This window comes from Bos indicus x Bos taurus, chromosome 2 (assembly GCF_003369695.1).
Source record: "Bos indicus x Bos taurus breed Angus x Brahman F1 hybrid chromosome 2, Bos_hybrid_MaternalHap_v2.0, whole genome shotgun sequence".
Taxonomy (NCBI): Eukaryota; Metazoa; Chordata; class Mammalia; order Artiodactyla; family Bovidae; genus Bos; species Bos indicus x Bos taurus.
Window position 1 is genome coordinate 115338294 of NC_040077.1, and position 22630 is coordinate 115360923.

General features: G+C 41.0%; 1 protein-coding gene across 2 annotated transcripts in view; it reads left to right on the plus strand.

Moving 5' to 3' along the window:
• The window catches only part of COL4A3 (collagen type IV alpha 3 chain), a 163105-nt gene that overhangs the window by 135277 nt on the left and 5198 nt on the right, over nt 1-22630 (plus strand). Inside the window, exons 35-48 of one of the 2 annotated variants that reach the window (XM_027514994.1) lie at nt 1705-1803; nt 2530-2619; nt 2952-3091; nt 5405-5531; nt 6791-6871; nt 7478-7576; nt 9055-9102; nt 10698-10883; nt 11550-11680; nt 14990-15062; nt 17596-17667; nt 17757-17882; nt 20159-20257; nt 21981-22193. In XM_027514994.1, the coding sequence (XP_027370795.1) occupies nt 1705-1803; nt 2530-2619; nt 2952-3091; nt 5405-5531; nt 6791-6871; nt 7478-7576; nt 9055-9102; nt 10698-10883; nt 11550-11680; nt 14990-15062; nt 17596-17667; nt 17757-17882; nt 20159-20257; nt 21981-22193 (1584 nt within the window). Of the gene's footprint in view, nt 1-1704; nt 1804-2529; nt 2620-2951; nt 3092-5404; nt 5532-6790; nt 6872-7477; nt 7577-9054; nt 9103-10697; nt 10884-11549; nt 11681-14989; nt 15063-17595; nt 17668-17756; nt 17883-20158; nt 20258-21966; nt 22194-22630 lie in introns of those variants that run through there. The other variant, XM_027515003.1, reaches the window with a different exon arrangement.

The following is a 22630-nucleotide window of genomic DNA, read 5'->3' on the forward strand; positions in this document are numbered from 1 at the left end:
ATTTGGCTCTCTCCAATTAAATACTAAAAACCAGGACAAAGGGAATGTGATTTACTTATGTCTCCAGTACTCAAAACAGGACCTGTCTATTAATTAGTACTCATCCTATATGTGAATGAATGAATATGTAAGCGGGGAAATAGACAAAGGAAGTGACTCTGCTTGAGGAAAGGCATAAGCGAGGCCATGGACAGATTGTAGAATGCTCTAAGCGCCATGAAGGGAATTCATCGTTTACTCTATAGGCAAAAGAGAGGCAATGAATATCTTTTAGCAGGAGAATAATATGATCAAAACCATGTTTTAGGAAAAGCAGGATGGTGTTGTGGGACTGGGTTCAGATCCCAGCATTACCACTAACTGATGTTGTAACTCTACATTAGTTCATTGACTTCTTAAGGAGTCTCAATTTTCTCATCTCACCACTCAGTCTGGAAAGGCTCAAGAATTCATTGAGATTGCCTGAAGGTTAAATCAGATAATTAAAAGAAAATAATGTCTTCCATAAACCAGTTACTTAATAAATTATAGTTGTAATAGATGGATTAAGAATCAGATCAGATCAGATCAGATCAGTTGCTCAGTCGTGTCCGACTCTTTGCGACCCCATGAATCGCAGCACGCCAGGCCTCCCTGTCCATCACCAACTCCCGGAGTTCACTCAGACTCATGTCCATCAAGTCAGTGATGCCATCCAGCCATCTCATCCTCTGTCGTTCCCTTCTCCTCTTGCCCCCAATCCCTCCCAGCATCAGAGTCTTTTCCAATGAGTCAGCTCTTCGCATGAGGTGGCCAAAGTACTGGAGTTTCAGCTTTAGCATCATTCCTTCCAAAGAAATCCCAGGGCTGATCTCCTTCAGAATGGACTGGTTGGATCTCCTTGCGGTCCAAGGGACTCTCAAGAGTCTTCTCCAACACCACAGTTTAAAAGCATCAATTCTTCGGTGCTCAGCCTTCTTCACAGTCCAACTCTCACATCCATACATGACCACAGGAAAAACCATAGCCTTGACTAGACAGACCTTTGTTGGCAAAGTAATGTCTCTGCTTTTGAATGTGCTATCTAGGTTGGTCATAGCTTTCCTTCCAAGGAGTAAGCATCTTTTAATTTCATGGCTGCAGTCACCATCTGCAGTGATTTTGGAGCCCAAAAAAATAAAGTCTGACACTGCTCCCACTGTTTCCCCATCTATTTCCCATGAAGTGATGGGACCGGATGCCATGATCTTCGTTTTCTGAATGTTGAGCTTTAAGCCAACTTTTTCACTGTCCACTTTCACTTTCATCAAGAGGCTTTTGAGTTCCTCTTCACTTTCTGCCATAAGGGTGGTGTCATCTGCATAGAATGCAGTAGTCCAAATAAGAATAGTGTAGTAGATGACCCTCTGTCATTAATTAAAGAAAAAAGAGAAGAGCTGTGTTTAGGTCACTAATTCCTAAAATGTTGGTTCAAAGTGTAAACATTATGATAATTGCTAGTGTTCTTTGAGAACTATACCTAACTCATGCCAGGAACTGTACTAATGCTTTTATGTGTTATCTCATTTAACCCTCTTTTTAAATAAAATATAAGTCTAAATCTGCCCATGTTCTTAACAAATATTCTATGTGTACTATAATAATAGCTCATAAATTTTAATCAGGATTGGAAAAGTCTGATAGAATTCTAACCTGTATATTCAATACATGTTTTTTTAACATTAGGACTTGCAGGAAAGCCTGGTGAGAAAGGAAATAGAGGCATTCCAGGGTTCCCAGGTATCAAAGGACTCTCAGGGCTTCCTGGACCACCAGGACCACCAGGTATGACTGATTCTCTAATAGAAAATAACAGGTGTTAAGATTTCCCAGGCCTAAATTTAACAAAAATGTGTTTTTAGAATATGAATTCTGCCCCGATGTTGTCCCAACAGGAATTTACTTCTTATAATTTAACAAAATTGTGGTCAGCCTGTCTTAACTAAAAATATTAACCTACATGAAGTTCTATTTTGCATTCAAAATGTTATTTTGAAATTGGTGGTATGTATTGTACACTATAATTTATTACAATATCATATATCCTGGAAGAAAGTAAGAAAATGCTTTAGAGGCTTCCAAATTTGCCTCTTTCTAAACACGTTATTCAATTTGTAAAGTAATTTTTTAAATAAATAAAGTAGTCCCCTATTCCCTGCAACAACATCAGTGATGAAATTTATTGCATGGTAATAAAATTTCCTTACTGCATTTGGAAATCTATTACTGTATTTTCACAGTAGCCCCTTTTTTCCTGCTGGCCTTGGTCCTAGGATGATTTTGATGTTTGAACTCCAGGCCTGCTGACCAAAATATAATTTACTCTAGTTGTATATTTTCTGAGTTGCCAGTCCCTTCCCTGTTTGAAGGCATAAAGGCAGCTAAACAAGTACCTAAAGAGCTGGTCTGGTTGCTCTGGATTCACTCATTTGTGCAAGCAACAAGTGTTCATTGAGCATCTACTGTGTCCAGAAACTACACAGAACCTATGACTATTTATTTGTTCTTAAGGCCCCAGAGGAGAGCCCGGCAGCATTGGGAATCCCGGTGAGCCAGGACCACGTGGCACCCCAGGAAGCATGGGAAACCTGGGAGTGCCAGGTAAGGCGTAAGGTCCTATTGTGAGCCTACAACCTCATGATGAGTCCTGCTTCTACATTTTCTGTGTTGTCACTTTGGTTTTCCACTTGGTAGAAAGTTGGTGTAAAACAATTAGATATGCTCTTAGACAAAGGTAGTGTATGCAGCAAGAACATGAGAATGAAATAAATATTTACACTGTGCAGAAAATCATCCACCAAGGCTACCTGATGCTTTAGAGCTTCTGAGAAACCAGCTTCATGGGAGAAAGATGGTTTGTGCAAAGGTCAGAAATAGAATCCTTCAAGATCTCTGCCTTTACCTATTTTACCTGATTTCTTTCCTAATTTCAGGTACTAAAGGAATGAAGGGAACTGTGGGGTTCCCAGGTCTAGCTGGAAGTCCAGGCCTCCCGGGTATTCATGGTCTCCAAGGAGATAAGGGAGAGCCAGGTTATTCAGAAGGTGCAAGGCCAGGACCACCAGGACCACAGGTATGTAGGCCACTAAAGTATTTACATTTTGGTAGTGGAATGAGTCCTTTTAAATATCAGCAGATGTCTGGATTCATTGTGGGCAAGGAAAATTGAAAACATTACTGTATTTTCAGGCATTTGTCTGGGCTTTTTTTTTTTTTTCCCTCTCTCTCTATAACTGAGCATATCTATCACACAGTTTCAACTTCTGAGTTTATTTTCTCCAGTTTCAACCCCCAAGATATTTCTTATAACTGGCCCTGCAATTTATGTATGCCTCCTGGTAGGCTTCCCTGATGGCTCAGACTATAAGGAATCCATCTGCAATGCTGGAGACCTGGGTTCGATCCCTGGGTTGGGAAGATCCCCTGGAAGAGGGCATGGAAACCCACTCCAGTTCTCTTGCCTGGAGAATCCCCATGGACAGAGGAGACTGGTGGGCTACAGTTTACAGGGTCGCAAAGAGTCATTCACAACTGAGCGACTAAGCGCATACAAACATGTAACTGAGGATGTCTATCACACAGTTTCAACTTCTGAGTTTATTTTCTCCAGTTTCAACCCGTGAGATATTTCTCGTAACTGGCCCTGCAAATTATGTATGCTGCCAGAAGGAGTCGGTGACCACAGGCCCATAGAAGATGCCCACGCAGTGTTTGTTTTTCTCACGGCACAAAGGGGTCAGTCTCTGCTCTGGATTCAAATTTATTACACATGCTTACAAAAACAAATTTCCCAACTTTATAATAAAACACACTTATTAAACATAATAAAAGATATAAAATAAAATAGATTTAGAGCATTATTAAAAAGCAAACACACAAAAAATCCTGATACATTTTTCTTGTTTTAGAACTTTATTTTCATTGCATTACTCAGAGGATTTATTTATCCCGTCACAGTTTTTTCAGTGCTTGTGCTCTGTCGAAGTCCTCCCTTGTATGTTTTATCACGAAGTAACCAAAGGTTTCAGCGGGGCTCAGTTGTTCTTTAGGTTTATCTTCTTCCAACCTTTCTGTCTATAGCAACTACACTAAGATTCAGAGCGAGGCTGATAGAGAATAACTAACAGTAATTCCCACAAGCAGGGGGTTTTAACTTGTAATTCCATGGACCACTGGGGAAGCCTATTGGAGCCAAAGAAAAATTGAACCCAGATCGATTTCATCGATCCTGAAATTGAATGAAAACTGTTTGGAGATGGGGATTTTTGTTTGTTTGTTTTTCTTTTGTAGGAGTCTGTTATTTTTCATCAGACTTTCAAGAGTATATGATTCCAAAGAATGTAAAAATTGTTACTTAGGGGACTTTCTCCCTGACTCTCTTTTGAGCCAATAAAATACCACCTTTCCTAAAGATTTCCTCCAGCTATAAATCAAGAAGAAAGAAAAATTTTTAGAAACCACAAAGTCCCAAGAAAGTAACCCTTTATTACATGGAGTACAAACAAATTTCCTTTGCCTTTTATTTTTAACTAGATCCTCAGAAAGCCAGGGAGAGATTCTTTCCATTCTTTCCTCAATGAGAAATTGTATTTAACTTAATTCATTCAATTAATTAACAGTTTCATTTAGATTTAAATTTTTCATAGGTAACTACAGAAGAAATTTTTTTTAAACTGTACATTGAACACAAAATGAGCTGGCTTTATCATGCTGGCAAATCTTAGTAACAGAGTAGTTTTTAATCAGCTACCTTCAAGATTTTATAAGTCACTATCAAATCCATATGTTCTAGCTTATCATAAAAGTGAAGTACAGATTTAATGACTAGAAAACTATGGAAAGTGTTGGGTTTTTTGCATTTATTTATCTGCATGCAGAGTATTTGATGAACACGCATCTATTTGTTCTGCTTGCTTCTTACACCTGAGTTAAACATTACAATTTGAACTTATACATTTGTTATTAACATCTGTCTCCCAGTGGTCTCTAAAGTTCCATGAAGGCAGGAATTGTATGTATCACATATCTGTATGCAATTACCATCATATTCCTGGCTTCCTGGGCATAGGACTCTCTGTGTAGCCACAGAGGTCCCATGCTGATAAGGACTCCATGCTTGGTTTAATGCTCTGCCATTTCTGTCTTGAATTGCTTTTAAAAAGTTTATTTTTAAAAAACAAGAGAAGTGCATTTTCATTTTGTACTGCACCCCACAAATTACATAGCCATCCTGTTTCCAGCAAGTTTTCAGGGTGCTGGCTCACAGCAGACATTTACCATGAATTGCTAAATAAATCAATAAATGCAAACTAACATAGTTTATACTTAATTCTGATCACATGTCCTGCTTATATGAGAATTTTAAAGGTGTTTGACTGAATTTAAGGGAGATCCAGGATTGCCAGGTGACATCGGCAAGAAAGGCGAAAGAGGACCACCTGGCGCACCTGGACGTTCGGGGCCTGCTGGACCAGAGGGACTTCCTGGGAGCCCCGGACCCCCTGGCCACCCAGGTGAGCCTGGCTTTGCAACCTGAGTGCTGGAAGCCTGACACGTGTATGGCCCTCGCTTCCTAGAATAGTGAATGGAAAGCTGTTTAGGCTTTTGTACTACAGTTGCCTTCTTTCACCTTTGATCTTTAAAATCAAAGACACTAAGAAACAGCAAATGAATTGCAAGGAGCCCATTCAGTCCATTTTGGTTACCTGAAATCTTAAAACCTCCTATAAACAAAATTTTGGGAGTGCTACCTCACATGAATTCAACCTAAAGACATGAAATGTTAGATCAATGTACTCAGGATATTTGTATCAGTTTCCTAGGGCTTCCAAAGCAAATACACAGACTGGGTGACTTAAACAGAAATTCATTTTCTCACAGTTCTGGAGGCTGAGAGTCTGAGATCAAGGTGTCCCAGAGCCGATTTCTTCTGAGGCCTCTGTCCTTGGCTTGTATGTGGCCTCCTTCTCCAACTGTCTTTCCTCTGTGTATCTGTGTCACAATCTCTTCTTATAAGGACATCATTCATGTTGGATTAGGGTCACCATCTGCCTTGGTGACCTCTTTTTAACTTAATTACTTCTTTAAAGACCCTGCCTGGGAATTCCCTGGTGGTCCAGTGGTTAGGACTCCACTGGGGGCCAGAGTTCTATCCCTGGTCAGTGAACTAATATCCCACAACTGGGGCAGCACAGGCAAAAAATAAATAAAGACTTACCTCCAAATGCAGTGATATTTTGAAATAGTAAGTGATGAAGACTTCGGCAGAGGCATTTGGGGGCAACACAATTTAACCTGTAACACGGTTGATCTGAGACTTTTTATTTTTTTCTGACATGTTTCCAGTTTGAACATTGGGTTGCTTTCTTATTAATATTTGCTTGTTATTTGGGTTTTCACATCATTTGATCAAAAACAACTACTCAGTCACTGGTTTGCAGCTTCAGGTCTTACTCTAAAGGCAATATTTAAACTGTTTTTTCCAAACATGGAAAGGCTCAGTGGATTTGCTGCTAAATCCCAATTAAAGTAATAAATCAGATATTCAGCTGTTCACCTGGCTGGGGTACACATCCCTTTGAAAATGAGTGGGCACATCTCTGCTGTGCTTCTCTGGGGAAATAACATCCAAGACAAAACCCACTGTGACTGGTAGCAAGAGCGACCCCTGAAGACCAGCTTGAGCACAATTGACTTAACTAGCATTTAGCCATTGTTGGAATCATTCATCTTGTGGTTTTCTTCTTTCCTTTCCCTCTCTCTTCATTTACAGGGAAATCTGGTCCTGGTGGTGATTTGGGGTCCAAAGGAATTAAAGGCTTCCCTGGCTTTCCAGGAACAAAAGGCCCTCCAGGTTCCATTTTTGTATTTTGTCTAGTTCCCTTTTGTGAGGGAAGCATGTTTTCCACGTGGCTGGAATATCTTTCTACCTACCTGTATCTCTGACCCACAACTGCTCCTTGGAAGGTAGCTTCCAGTTACCCCGTTTCCAGACAACAACGTGGAAAAGCGAGGTTAGGTATAATTCAAAGATCGGGCTTCCCAAGTGGTGCTCGTGGTAAAGGACCTGCCTGCCAATGCCAGAGACATAAGAGACATGGGTTCAACCCCTGAGTCCGGAAGATTCCCTGGAGGTGGGCATAGCAATTCACTCCAGTATTCTTGCCTGGAGAATCCCCATCAGAGGAGCTTGGTGGGCTACAGGCAATAGGTTTGCTAAGTCAGACATGACTGAAGCGACTTAGCTTGCTCTCTCTCCCAATTCAAAGATCAGCCAACCTATGCAAAGTGAAAATCCTCATGATAGCACTAACCAGTCCATGGCTTTCACTGTGAATTTAGCTTCATGTCACTACAGTTCTGAAAAATGAACACTTTTTACAGAATTCCACACATCTGGGGTTCATATCAGGCCATTGATAGGAAGTAAGTCCTCTCTTTGAATGGCTTTTTTTTCCAGGTCCTCCAGGATTGCCAGGAAATCCTGGACCAGTGGGTGAGAGAGGTAATCAAGGACTTGATGGAATTCCTGGTCCAGCCGGAGAAAAAGGAGAAACAGGTACAGCTTGCTCATCATGGATATACTAGTTTTATTTTTCATAGAATGATTAGTGACACTGTAATTCTTCACCATTCTATAAATTCTTCCCTGACAGAACTGATGACCTTTAAGTTGTTCTGGGTTGCAATAATTCTGTTACCAAAGTGAAGTTGACCAAGTAGAATAAATTTTATATATAGGTCAGTTTCACACTAGGGAATATATATGTGTGCACATCAGTCGCTCAGTCATATCCAACTCTGCAACCCCATGGACTGTAGTCCACCATGCTCCTCTGTCCATGGGATTTTTCAGGTGAGAATACTGAAATGGGTTGCCGCTTTCTACTCCAGGGGATCTTCCCAACCCAAGGATCAAACTCACATCTCTTGTAGCTCCTGCATTGGCAGGCAGATTCTTTACCACTGTGGCACCTGGGAAGCCATATATAAATATATATATATATATATATATATATATATATATATATATATGCATGAAGATGAATATGTATTGTGTGTGTTAGTCACTCAGTCATGTTTAACTCTGAAAGGTTGCTGCTGAGCTGTGAAAGACACTGGGATTCTTGGCCTCAGGAGGAGAGGAATTCAAGCCACAGCCAGTGACGAGGCTTGATTGCTCAGAGCTTTTGTGTGATAAAGTTTTATTAAAGTGTAAAAGAGATAGAGAAAGCCTCTGACATAGACATCAGAAGGGGGCAGAAAGAGTGCCCCCCTGCTAGTCTTTAGCTGGATGTTATATAGCTACCAGCAGGCTGCTAATTAGAGAAAGGGAATGTCTCCAAACTCAGAAACAGGCACCAGGCCCCTCACCCACAACATGCATTTTGAGATAACATTGGCACAAGGTGAGTCATCCTGGGCCATAAAACGATTGACATGAATCTTGAAGGAAGGCAGGTTTCCAGGTAAATATATAGTTTCATTAACATAGATTAGGAGAACAACATGTGAGTAAAACATACTGGTTTGTTGAGCCCTTATTGGTTCTGAATCTTAAGTGGAACTGACTTGAAGAAAGACAGAATTTAGGGTAAATTCATTAACATAGTTTAAGAGAAACATTTCCATAAGAAAAATGCATTGGTTAGCTCATGATTTGAGAAAAGTTAAGTTCAGGTGGAACCAGCTGTCATCATGGCAACACAGATTTTTAAGAGAAACCTCCTTTTAAATTTGTATAGAGAAGGGAAAAAATCTGATGCTTGTAGTTTGTTTCCTCCTGCTGCTTAAGAGATAAAAAAACATCTGACACTTGCAGCCTATTTCCTCTGTTTGCAGACCCCTAGCCTTCCTGTTACCCTCTCAACTCTTTGCAGTCCCATGGACTGTAGCTTACCAGGCTTCTCTGTCCATGGGATTCTCCAGGCAAGAATACTGGAGTGGGTTGCCATTTCCCTTCTCCATAATATATATTATATGATATAAATTAACTGTATATATAACAGATTGAAATACCAACATTTTCTCTTTCAGGCTTGCTGGGAGCACCTCCAGGTCCAAGAGGGAAACCTGGTCCTCAAGGTGAGTGGTTCTTCCTCCCAAACCTGGTGATATACATTTTCAAGGACAGAATCTGATTTAATAGCCCTGACAGATACACTTAGCATTCTGAATTAAAGAAGTCCCAGTGGTAACACAGAACATTTATATTCCTAGTGTTCAAGTAAAAATGTTCCATTATTTACCATCACAACAAAATGAACAAACTAGACACAGTAATCCAACTTCCAAATTTCCATCTATGGAAGTAAAAAGACTTCTTCTGTATTTCCTTTCTTGCTATCAGCATGATTTAAATGGATCACCTCCTAAAAAGATGGAGGAGGAACTGATTGCTTCTCAAGGAGTTTCCTCTCCGTGCTATTCTGAGCTGCATTAGTAACACTAATCTTTTGCCACCTTGTTCTCTTCATTGGTCTGATTCCAACCCCTGGAGCCAGTGTGTGGCTCAGGCTACTGTTTCTTCAGGGCTTTCCCATAACTCTCTCAGGATCTCAGACATGGCAATTTACTGAACATGTCATTAAGAACATACACGTTTTTGTTTGCCTCAGACTGTTGCCAGACCCTTCAAGCATTTCAGAGCTTGCAGAGAGCTGAAATCATCTAAATTCTTTTTTTTTTTTTAAGTATAAATTACAGGCAGAAAAAAGAACATGGTAAACAAAGTGTTTGATATTCTGTTTTATTTTCATCATCACTTTAAGCATTCTCTGCATGATATATAACTCTCCAAGCCCTTACCTCTGCCACCAGCCTCATCCTCACTTTTCTTTCTTCCTCCCATCTTTTCCTATTGTCATGCCATTTACTATTGGATTGGCCAAGAATTTCATTCAGGTTTTTTCCATATGATGTTATAGATTTTATTCCTAGAATATTTCTAGAGTAAAACAAAGATGGCAGAGAGGAGGGGGAGATTATTTTCAATTCATAAAACATTTTCCATTCATGAATGTCAAAGCACAATTTCTTGAAGGTTTTCTGAGTTTAAAAATATTAGTATTAAGTTGTGACCTTCTGGGGGAGTCTTCTTTGGTAAATCCAAATCTCACATTTCTCCCAGACTAGTGTTTATCTTATGGGGGAGAAGTAATCAGAGGACAGAACAGGGACAGCAGCTTTGTCATTCATTTGTCAGGGTTTGGCTGGGCAACACTTGAAATGCACAAACTGACCCTGAAGTTTAGCTTTTTAATGCTCTGTTGCATCATCAGTGATTAAATAAAGTCATTGTAATTAAAATTCACCAGATAATAACAGACAGAACACTTTAGGGCTTATACCATGCTTTTCATCTGCATGTTCTCTCACTTGATATTTAAAGAACTGAGTTAAGTCAGATATTACCTCTATTTTTAAAATAAGAAAACAGTGAAATGACTTTACCAGGAGCAACAGATAGCTGGAGGCAGAACTGAGTCTAGTCTGGACTCTGTCTTCATAGACTTACATCTCTCTTGTTGGCCTCTTTAAAATATATATATATATATATATATATATATATATAATCTTAATACCTTTAAGCAAAGTGTCTCTGTTATTAGGGATAGCCACAAACTATAACATCAAATACAGGGGCATTACAGAAACTTACCAGACTTTTTTCTTTGCAGGAACCAAAGGAGACAGGGGAGCGCCAGGCTTGCCTGGCCTCCCTGGCAGGAAAGGGCCAGTGGGAGATCCTGGGCCTCCAGGGCCCATTGGCGTGACAGGACCTCAAGGGGCACCAGGCTTTCCTGGTGTAACCATCCCCGGCCAGAAAGGAGATCGAGGTCCACCTGGCTCCAGAGGAAACCCAGGTAAAGTATCTACTTTTAAATATGATAAAGAATGAAAATAACATTTGACAGCAGAAGCTTTCCACCCACTCATGTGAACATCTTGCTTCTTTTTCCTTCTGGTCTTCTCTGTTTTCCCATGCCCACCTGTCCTCACGTGGGGTGCATAAGGCTGTTGGTGTGGAGCAGAGGGACCTGTTTGAAAAATTAGTAAATACTGGCACTTCCCTGGTGGTGCAGTGGTTAGGACTTTGCCTTCCAATGCAGGGGGGTGCAGGTTTCATCCCTGGTTGGGAAACTGAGATCCCACATGCTGGTGGCCCAAAAAAACAAAACATAAAACAGAAGCAGTATTGTAACAAATTCCATAAAGACTTAAAAAATGGTCCACATCAAAAAATATATATTAAAAAAAAAGAAAGAAAAATTAGTAAATATCAAGTTCATGAGCCTGGGAAAGAGAGAGGCATCCATTCACCAGTACTGACTGAGCCCCTACTGTATGTAAGGTACTGGGTCAGGCACTGATTCTGCTCTAACAAACCGTCATCAAGGAGAAGAGTTCCTGCCTCATGCCTTGTGCCAGGTAACGCTAAGGTGCAGGGTTTGCTCTTCACTCAAAAGGGCAGTAACAGAACCTGCAAAGCTCCCTGAGTGGTAATACTGACAGGCTTTTTGTGAATTCAGGCATGCCTGGTCCTCCTGGACCTCCAGGGAGTCCTGTAGAAGGCATAAAAGGAGACAAGGGGTTGATGGGAGAGCCTGGCCAAAGAGGTCCACCTGGAGCTGTAGGAGACATGGGGTCACCAGGTCATCCGGTAAGTGGGAAATTATTTTGATGTCTGACCAACCTAGACAGCATATTAAAAAGCAGAGATATTACTTTGCCAACAAAGGTCTGTCTGGTCAAAGCTATGGTTTTTCCAGTAGTCATAAGTGGATGCAAGAGTTGGACTAGAAAGAAAGCTGAGTGCTGAAGAATTGATGCTTTTGAACTGTGGTGTTGCAGAAGACTCTTGAGAGTCCCTTGGACTGCAAGGAGATCCAACCAGTCCATCATAAACGAAATCAGTCCTGCATATTCATTGGAAGGACTGATGCTGAAGCTGAAGCTCCAGTCCTTTGGCCATCTGATGCAAAGAACTGACTCACTGGAAAAGACCCTGATGCTGGGAAAGATTGAAGGGGGGAGGAGAAGGGGACGACAGAGGATGAGATGGTTGGATGGCGTCATCGACTCAATGGACATGAGTTTGAGTATACTCCAGGAGTTGGTGATGGACAGGGAGGCCTGGCGTGCTGCAGTCCATGGGGTTGCAGTCGGACGTGACTGAGTGACTGAACTGAACTGAATTCTTCTAAGTTGACTGCCCAGCTCAGATGTACCTGGAGGCAACACCAGTCTCCCACTTGTGATGTTTCTGTGCAGTGAACCCCAAAAATGACAGAGTCTGGAAGGTTCAAAGAATCAAAGGACCTTAAGAGTTGGGCAGATTTGGTCTCTAAGAAGCCTGTGAAAGTTCAGTCTATTTGGGGCCCTTCTCTATGTCATTCCTGACCTCCTCTTGTTTAGACTCTGAACAATTCCATGTAGAAGCTTGGAATCATTCTAGATGACAACAAAAATTTTCTCTATTAATAGGCTTTCAGAATCATCTTTGCCATCCCCTAAATGTCTAGTGTTCCCCACAACATGCTTTCCAGTATTTATGAATAGCTGTCATTTCCTTCTGAGTATTTTCTCTCCCAATAAGTACATGTTCCCCCCCCCCCCCCAATTTCAGTTTAACCTTTCGTCAATATGCCTCTATTCTGAATATATCCTAGTTTGTCAATACCTTAAGAATGCAGACCCTGAGCTGAACACCTTCCAGGAATATGAATTCAGTACCCCAGAGAGTAGCTAGAGACAGACGAGTCTCACTATCCTGAACATTCTGTTTTATAATCCAGCCTACAAGTCCACATGGGGCTTCCCAGGTAGCTCAGTGGTAAAACAAATCTGCCATCCAGTGCAGGAGATGTGGGTTTCAATCCCTGAGTCAGGAAGATCCCCTAGAGAAGGAAATGGCAACCCACTCCAGTATACTTGCCTGGGGAATTGCATGGGCAGAGGAGCCTGGCGGGCTACAGTCCATGGGGTTGCAAACAGTCAGACATGAGTGAGCCACTAAACAACAATAAAAACAGAATTCCACATGGGCTATTGGGCTGCCTAGTCACCACATTATCATCACACATTAAGTTTATGGTCAACGAAAGCCCTTGTGCCTTTTTCACGTGAACGGCTACTGAGTTTCCTCCATTACTTGTCCTTTTGTGTATTTGTGACTTAAGTGCAGAACTTTCACATTTACCTTTCTTAGATATCATCTTGTTCCTTTAGGCTCATGCTCCCAACCTATTAAGATCGCTCAATCATAGCATCTCACTCAACACCATAGCACCTTCCCTAGCTTTCTCTCAGCAGCATATTTGAAAAGATTTCTCTGTTTACCTAAAATTCTTAGAAACTAACGAGGAAATCAGAGTTATGTCATAGAGAGTCTGTGTTATCTTTTGATGGATTATGAGGTTCTTTGACCTGGTTTATTGTCAGGAAACATGTTAAGCTCTCTTGGTATATGGTTTCCTGAATCTACTTTTTAACAACTCTTTTTTTAAATGAGATACTTACCTATCTCCAGCATTAGGTATTTCTCCTGTTCCTGATTTTTTAAAAGTGGAAAACACTGATCTTATAATCACATTGAAATTCTTCCAAGAACACTGGAATGTGGAAAGTCTAGTTTGGAAATGCAGTCTCTCTTAAATCTTCTATAGTGTAGGCTTCTGTATCTGCACCTGAAAGATAGTTCTTATTGTTGTTCAGTTGCTAAGTCGTGTCCAACTCTTTGTGACCCCATGAACTGCAGCATGCCAGGCTTCCCTGACCTTCACTATTTCCCAGAGTTTGCTCAAACTCATGCCCCAAGTCAGTTAGGCCATCCAGTCATCTCGTCCTCTGTCATCCCCTTCTCCTCCTGCCCTCAGTTTTTCCCAGCATCAGGGTCTTTTTCAATGAAAACTGACTCCTGGCCCTTAACAACTCTCTCCTTGCAGGAAACAGCTTCCTTCCCACCCGAGGGCAGGGCCTGGAACCAGACCTTTCTCCCTGGTTACCTTTACCTCTGGAGAACAGGCCAGACTTCAGAAGCCTGAGAATCCTTGATCACATGCTCCTGTTTTCTCTCCTTCCTTTTTTAACCTCACACCACCTTATCTAAGAAATAGGACTGTTCCTTCTTTGGTCTTCAGGCTCCAAAGACAGCTAGCTCAATGACCAGTTTTGTTATTGTTGGCATTTTCAGGACCTTCCATTCATTGTTTTCAAGTAATAGCATTCTGTCTCAGTTCATACGGACAGTATAAGACTAGGGGTGGCAAACATCCTGACAAACAGCTCTTTCTGGAAGCCTCGTTCCCTCCCCTCTCCTCCTATGGCCCTGCTTGAGCATTTCATGGCCACCAGGGCAATTAGTATGAGCCTCATAGGATGGGAGCATCTCGGCCCAGTCAGATCATTGCATCCTTGCCAAGAGTGGTGTCAAAACTCCACTGACACCCCCTTCCTACTCCCGTCCCTGGAACCTGTACTTCTATCACTCCGACCAGAATAAGTTGTAACTCTGAGGGCTTAGTTAGAATGATGGTGGTTGTTACAGTGCAATAGCATCTCTGTTATCTTTGCAAGAATTACAAATACAAATTATAATTTTCATTCTGGCAATCTGGTACCTGTTCTTCCGGAAAGATCTCCAAATACTGGGCAGTTCACTTTGGAATACAGAATATCCAACTGTATCTGATACACTAACATACATTCACATCAGAAGTTATGCTCTCTCTTGTGTTCAAATGTAGTTTTAACTTCTTTTTTATTGAAAAATCATAGCCCTACAGTGGGGTCTAGGTGGCACAGAAGTTACAGGAGGTGATATAGTGGATTGGAAAGTAAAAATGATGTCTGTCAACTTTAGATTATTCTGATCCAATATGATAAAATATCTTATATGCTTTAAAAAACTATAATTAATATTGTGATTTTAAAAATGTGTCTTTGGTTCTACTTCTTATTTGAAATACAGGGAGCACCAGGTGTCCCCGGTCAGCCAGGGGCCAGAGGTGATCCTGGATTCTATGGATTTCCAGGCATGAAAGGTACCGTTTTTGTTCAGTCCTCTGTGGATGCAAAGACAATGACCATGAGTCACATTTTAGGACACACAGATGTTTACTGAACCCATAGTGTCAGAACAGGCTGGATGCAAACAGAATGAATGAAGGAGAATGAAGCAGGAAGACTACTCCAGCACCCAAGCCCAAAGGCCTTAAAAATTGAACCATATCTTAAGGATGGAAACTCTAGAAAAGCTTAAAACTGTGGTGACCTTTGAGTGTACTGATGTGTGTTGGGCTAGAGAATGGGGAACTACATCAATAGCAGCAGTGTTGCTTTGAATGATTTATTTTACTTTGTGCCTGTGTGATAATTGTAAAAAGCAGAAAATCTAAAAGAATATTCACAAACTGATCATGTGGGAGGGTAAGTAAATTTTTATATGCAGATTTAAGCATTTGGTTTTTTATGGGGCACATGTATTATGTTTTTTAATGAGAGAAAACATAATTTGGAGTTTTAAGTTTAAAACATTCATACACATAAAATTTAAACTTCAGGTTTTCAGAAAATCCCCCATAATGGTACTATGACCTCAAATGACATTTTGAATATTGGATGTGTTATCTTAGCAGGTTGAATGCACTGGGACTGTTTTGTGTGTGCAGGGAATTGATGATCATAGTATAGCTAAGTCACTTCAGTCGCGTCCGACTCTGTGCGACCCCAGAGATGGCAGCCCACCAGGCTCCCCCGTCCAGGGATTCTCCAGGCAAGAACACTGGAGTGGGTTGCCATTTCCTCCTCCAATGCATGAAAGTGAAAAGTGAAAGTGAGGTCGCTCAGTCGTGTCTGACTCTTAGCGACCCCATGGACTGCAGCCTACCAGGCTCCTCCGTCCATGGGATTTTCCAGGCAAGAGTACTGGAGTGGGGTGCCATTGCCTTCTCCGGATCATAGTATAAATAGATGCTAAATTAGTATTAACCAAAGTGAACAAAACCACATTTCCATGAAAGACACTTTTCCAGTTCCGAGGGAGGATAAGGTGGAGGTCAAAGATAGCCTTTTCAGTTTTTCAATCACTGGCTCTTCAAAGAGCAAATAACTAAGGAGAAACCAAAGCAAGAGATTCTGAGAAACCTCACTAGCTCCTGGGTGGGTGACACTGGCCTGGGGAAGATGGGGACCATTTGTCACTCTTCCAAGTCTCAGAACAGGAACAGCTAAGACTTGAAAAATTACAGAAATGCTGAATACCAAAGAAAGAAATATTCTGGTGAAATATTTAGATGTATATTGAGGGCATGTGTGTGTGCATGCTAGGTTGCTTCAGTCATGTCTGACTCTTTGCGACCCCATGGACTGTAGCCCGCCAAGCTCTTCTGTCCGTGGGATTCTCCAAGTAAGAATACTGGACTGAGTTGCCATTTCCTCCTCCAGGGAGGAATTTCCTCCCGACCCAGGAATTGAACCCGTGCCTCATGTCTCCTGCTTTGGCAGCTGGGTTCTTTACCAGCGGTGCAGCCTGTGAAGCCAAGGAAGATTCATAAAATAAGAAGTATTAACCAGTTCTTTTGAAATATATTCTATGAAACACATTCAGTTATTCTCTTAGATATCAGAATAAGACTGTCCATCATCTGGCACCACTAATGAGTTTGAACTTCTTTATTTGGAAATGTTTATTCCCCAAAAGATTAGGCATCTTCTGGTAGATATAAGCAAATATTAACATATCCTCAAGTTCTGGTATCAAGTGGATAATTTATAGTGTGATTGCCAGTTAACTTTTGATAATATAATTGTTTTATTATATTTCTGCTATGAATATCATATTTAGTATTAAGTTCTAAGTAATTAGATGTTATAGCAACCCACTCCAGTATTCTTGCCTGGAAAATCTCATGGACAGAGGAGCCTGGTGGGCTACAGTCCATGGGGTTGCAAACAGACATAACTTAGGGACTAAAAACAGCAACAACAATTAGATATGATATGTACATTGTGTCAAGATTTTTAAAAAGAGTGTTTCTCCAAACCAGTGTTTCTTGGTAACTTTTTATTCATGTCAAAGGCTGGGAGAGAAACCTTACCACTTTGATAGTTTTCATCAAACAAGATATTTCATATGAGTTCATGAGAGTTCCTAATATAACTATCTTTGGGCTACTAGTAAAGCTAGAGTAATAAGCTGAGAAAGTAGATAACTACGACAACCAATATAACTCACTAGGAAGTGCTAAAATAAGATTTAATATCACTTCATATTTTACCTTAAATATTAAATTGGTTTCTGAACTTAAGAACTAAGAACTCTTCCCCTTCAATGCTAAGATACTAGTACTTAGTACGTACTTCTAGAATACATCTTTAACAGACACTACGCATGACCAACTGGGTCCAAATGAAATGCTACAACCCACATGAATATAACTAAGTCGCAGTCCTTGCCATGCAGCTCACAACCTCCAGTCATCACTCCCAGAACCCCCCCTTAGAGACAGCAATCAATCTGAAGAGCTAGGAAACCCATTGTTCTATGTGGAATGACATTGCCTTTTTTTTTTTAAGGGGAGAAGGGTAATTCAGGATTTCCAGGACCACCTGGACCTCCAGGGCAAATTGGACCAAAAGGACCACCTGGTAAAGATATTATTTCCTTCATGTTGCTCTCAGTGAAGAAAGAGTAGCTCGTCAGGAAAGCCGTCATCCTTTTCTGTTCATGCCAATAGGAGTACGTGGAGAGCCTGGCACAGTGAAGATCATCTCCCTTCCAGGAAGCCCAGGCCCACCTGGTTCAGCTGGAGAACCAGGGATGCAAGGAGAACCCGGGCCCCCGGGACCACCAGGAGATCCAGGTGTGGGATCACTAGGAAGCAGTTGAACCAAACTTCTTGTAGGAGATTTGGAAACAAATGATACAACTTCACAGAAAATGTTACACATTATAGTGTTTTTCCTGTGGTCATGTATGGATGTGAGAGTTGGACTGTGAAGAGAGCTGAGCACCGAAGAATTGATGGTTTTGAACTGTTGTGTCGGAGAAGACTCTTGAGAGTCCCTTGGACTGCAAGGAGATCCAACCAGTCCATTCTGAAGGAGATCAGCCCTGGGATTTCTTTGGAAGGAATGATGCTAAAGCTGAAACTCCAGTACTTTGGCCACCCAAGGGCTGACTCATTGGAAAAGATTCTGATGCTGGGAGGGATTGGGGGCAGGAGGAGAAGGGGATGACAGAGGATGAGATGGCTGGATGGCATCACCAATTCGATGGACGTGAGTCTGAGTGAACTCCGGGAGTTGGTGATGGACAGGGAGGCCTGGTGTGCTGCGATTCATGGGGTCGCAAAGAGTCGGACACGACTGAGCGACTGACCTGATCTGATCTCATAGTGTTTTTAATAATCAGCTTTCAGTCAATTCAGTTCAGTCGCTCACTTATGTCTTATTCTTTGCAACCCCATGGACTGCAGCATGCCAGGCCTCCCTGTCCATCACCAACTCCCGGAGTTTACCAGATTCATGTCCATTGAGTTGGTGATGCCATCCAACCATCTAATCCTCTGTCATCTCCTTCTTCTCCTGCCTTCAATCTTTCCCAGCATCAGGGTTAGTCAGCTCTTCACATCAGGTGGCCAAAGGACTGAGCTTATTTTACTCTAGGCCAGCAAATAAAAGAACTTTTGACCCTACTGACAATTGGTGTTTATAGTATAAAGTTGAGCAAATACACTATAGGCCATTCAGGATTGTTTTTTATTAAGGTAAAAGTATGAAGTCTATCTTCTCTGAAAACTGCCAGTCTTAGAGCTCTATTTCTAAATGACTGCCTGAATAAACCCAAGTTCTATGTAAAATATTTATACCTTCCCAACAATTTGCACAGCACTTGGAAAATTAATAAATGCAAATGTACTTACTATTATGAAATCTTTTAAAATTATTGGTGCATGGAAATTGAACTAACCCCTTTCTATTGGCCTAGCATATTGTAATAGACCTCTGGATGGAATTGCTGTGTTCTAGGTTCACCTGAGTCACCTGAGAGATAAGAGAGATTTTATTACTTTGATCAGTACAAGGGCATAGTGAATTCTGGAGTCAGTTCAGTTCAGTCACTCAGTCGTGTCTGACTCTTTGCGACCCCATGAATCGCAGCACGCCAGGCCTCCCTGTCCATCACCAACTCCCGGAGTTCACTCAGACTCACGTCCATCGAATCAGTGATGCCATCCAGCCATCTCATCCTCTGTCGTCCCCTTCTCCTCCTGCCCCCAATCCCTCCCAGCATCAGAGTCTTTTCCAATGAGTCAACTCTTCACATGAGGTGGCCAAAGTACTGGAGTTTCAGCTTTAGCATCATTCCTTCCAAAGAAATCCCAGGGCTGATCTCCTTCAGAATGGACTGGTTGGATCTCCTTGCAGTCCAAGGGACTCTCAAGAGTCTTCTCCAACATCACAGTTCAAAAGCATCAATTCTTTGGCACTCAGCTTTCTTCACAGTCCAACTCTCACATCCATACATGACCACTGGAAAAACCATAGCCTTGACTAGACAGACCTTTGTTGGCAAAGTAATGTCTCTGCTTTTCAATATGCTATCTAGGTTGGTCATAGCTTTTCTTCCAAGGAGTAAGCGTCTTTTAATTTCATGGCTGCAGTCACCATTTGCAGTGATTTTGGAGCCCCCAAAAATAAAGTGTGACATTCTTTCCACTGTTTCCCCATCTATTTCCTATGAAGTGGTGGGACCAGATGCCATGATCTTCATTTTCTGAATGTTGAGCTATAAGCCAACTTTTTCACTCTCCACTTTCATGTTCATCAAGAGGCTTTTTAGTTCCTCTTCACTTTCTGCCATAAGGGTAGCATTAATCTAAATGGTAGCACAGTACTAAAATGCTGTATTTCATATACCCCTAGTTCATTTTTTAGTTTTCTTTTCTCCCTTGGGAAGTAGATTGTAGCATGTTGGATGACCAGTTGTCCCAGTCTGCACAGGGATGAGGGTCTCTTCTATTTTTAGGACCTCTGTTATTGACACTGGGGAAGTCTCGGGTAAACTGGGATGGTTGGCCACCTTGCCTTTTATCCTATATGAACCATTCAATACAATGTTGGTTTTTTGCTTTAGGACCCTGTGGGCCAAAAGGTAAACCAGGGGAGGATGGTCCACCAGGAACTCCTGGACCAACTGGAGAAAAAGGCAACAAAGGTTCTAAAGGAGAGCAAGGTAAAAAAAAACAAACAAAAAACCAGCTGGCTGTTCTTCACTGAGGGAGAGCTATTCTCTGTATATACAGAGAAAGGAGACTTGTTTGAACTTATGAGAACTCTAAATATTTCAGCGTGTGCAGTGCAAAGAAGACTAAGCCAGGGGCAAAACATTCTTTTTGAAGTAGACAATCAAGAGTTATTGGAATATACCATTATTCCTATGTCTTAACTGGGCAAATGTACTCCTGATTTTTAACCTGCAGGCTCATAGATCTAATGAAACACCAATTCTATTTTCAGAAAAGCTGATACTGCGTACTTAGTTAATAACATCTACCTCTAAGCGTGGCACCTGATTTTGATACCTACTGTAGAAAGTGATGATCTACTTGTTTAAGATTAAGGTTTATAGACTTCAATTAAGAATGGGTTTTACTTATTGGCATGTTGATACACATGCATCTTATGAGATAAGAGCATGGCAGAGTTAATAAAGCACATAGATTGATATAGAATTTGCAAACTATCATACTTATATAATTTTGCTATTGTAAAATAAGTTAAAATCAGTTTTTTAGTATTAATCTAATTTACAACAGAAATATATGAAATGCACATTTTTTTCCAAAGAAGAAAAAAACAGTGGCACCTAAGTTATAGTTGGAAAAATATTACTTTGATATGAATAGAAGAGCAACTTAGTATCATTATTCAGGAAAGCCATCTTCTAACTATGCCATTCTTGAATACAATTCAACAACTCCTGTGTGTGTCCTGAAAAGGGGCCTCTTTTAAGTACTTCAGTCTGAACATAAGCTTATATGTGTCAATTTGATATGCCCGAATCGAAGTCTACCTTCTGCAAAAGTTTCAAAAGCACCCTTCTAGAAAATATCTAAATGTCCAAATCTTAGTTTTTAGGATTGAGTCTTTGTTAAAGTAAGAAAAAATTCTAAATGTGATTTCCCAATTCACTGACATATGCCCAGATCTACTATGACACAATTGTATAAAGATTAGAGATTTGTCTTTAAAAATTCAAATATAATGCTGCTGCTAAGTCACTTTGGTCGTGTCCGACTCTGTGCGACCCCAAAGACGGCAGCCCACCAGGCTCCCCCATCCCTGGGATTCTCCAGGCAAGAACACTGGAGTGGGTGCCATTTCCTTCTCCAATGCATGAAAGTGAAAAGTGAAAGTGAAGTCGCTCAGCTAGCTAATAATAATAATTGCATAATTGCTCATGATTTAGTACTGTCCTGAGTGCACTTTAAGACACTATTAATCATTCGATTTTCGTCAAAGTGTGTTTTTCGAAGTGGTAAAAGCAAAACTCCTATTAATAATTATATGAATTTAAAAACTTTACTGGCCACATCTAGCTTTCAAAATGGGGCCATAGCAAGATTGAGGATACTACAAAACAAACTGTGTTGAGAATTACTAGCAAGTAGACAGAGATGGTCTTGATGCCAGGCACCACAGGGCAACATAGAGATGAAGAACTGATCTCAAAAAACCCATCATCAGATATACACAAATATTTATAACATAGGCATTTGTAATAAAATAGTCAACATTTAATAAAGTTCTTTGGCCATTTTATAAACCATACTTCTTTAGGACTCCTTTCTACAGTTGAGGCTTAATAAATATATATAAATATTTGAATTAGTATTTTGGATAAACAAGTTTGAGGTTTTGTTTGTGTTGCCACATGTATAGTGTGTTTTCTAAAGGACCACCTGGATCCGATGGCCTGCCAGGCTTGAAGGGGAAACCTGGAGACACTGGACCACCTGCAGCAGGGGCAGTGATGAGGGGCTTTGTCTTTACCCGGCACAGCCAGACCACAGCGATTCCCTCCTGTCCAGAAGGGACAGAGCCGCTCTATAGTGGGTTTTCTCTTCTCTTTGTACAAGGAAATGAACAAGCCCATGGACAGGACCTGGGTAATGCCCCTGTTTAATTTCTATCCACTTCGTTCCATATACAGACAGTACATTTTTATGGCATGGGGTACTTCCCTCTGAAGTTAAGTATAAACAACCTGAGTATCTTTAGCACTTTTTTTTAATTTTGTTTTTTAATTTTTACAATGGTGTGTTGGTTTCTGCCATCCAACAATGCGAAGCAGCCAGAATTATATATCTATCTCCTGCCTCCTTCCCCTCCCCCCAGCCCATCTTTCCAGGTCACCATAGAGCACGGCTACACAGCAGTTTCTCAGCAGCTATCCATCTTACACCTGATAGTATATATCTGCACTGATGCTGCTTTCTCCATCCATCCCACTCTCTCCCTCCCCTACTGTATCCACAAGTCTCTACATCCGTGTCTCCATTCCTTCCCTGCAAATAAGTTCAACAATACTTTTTAAAGAGAGTAC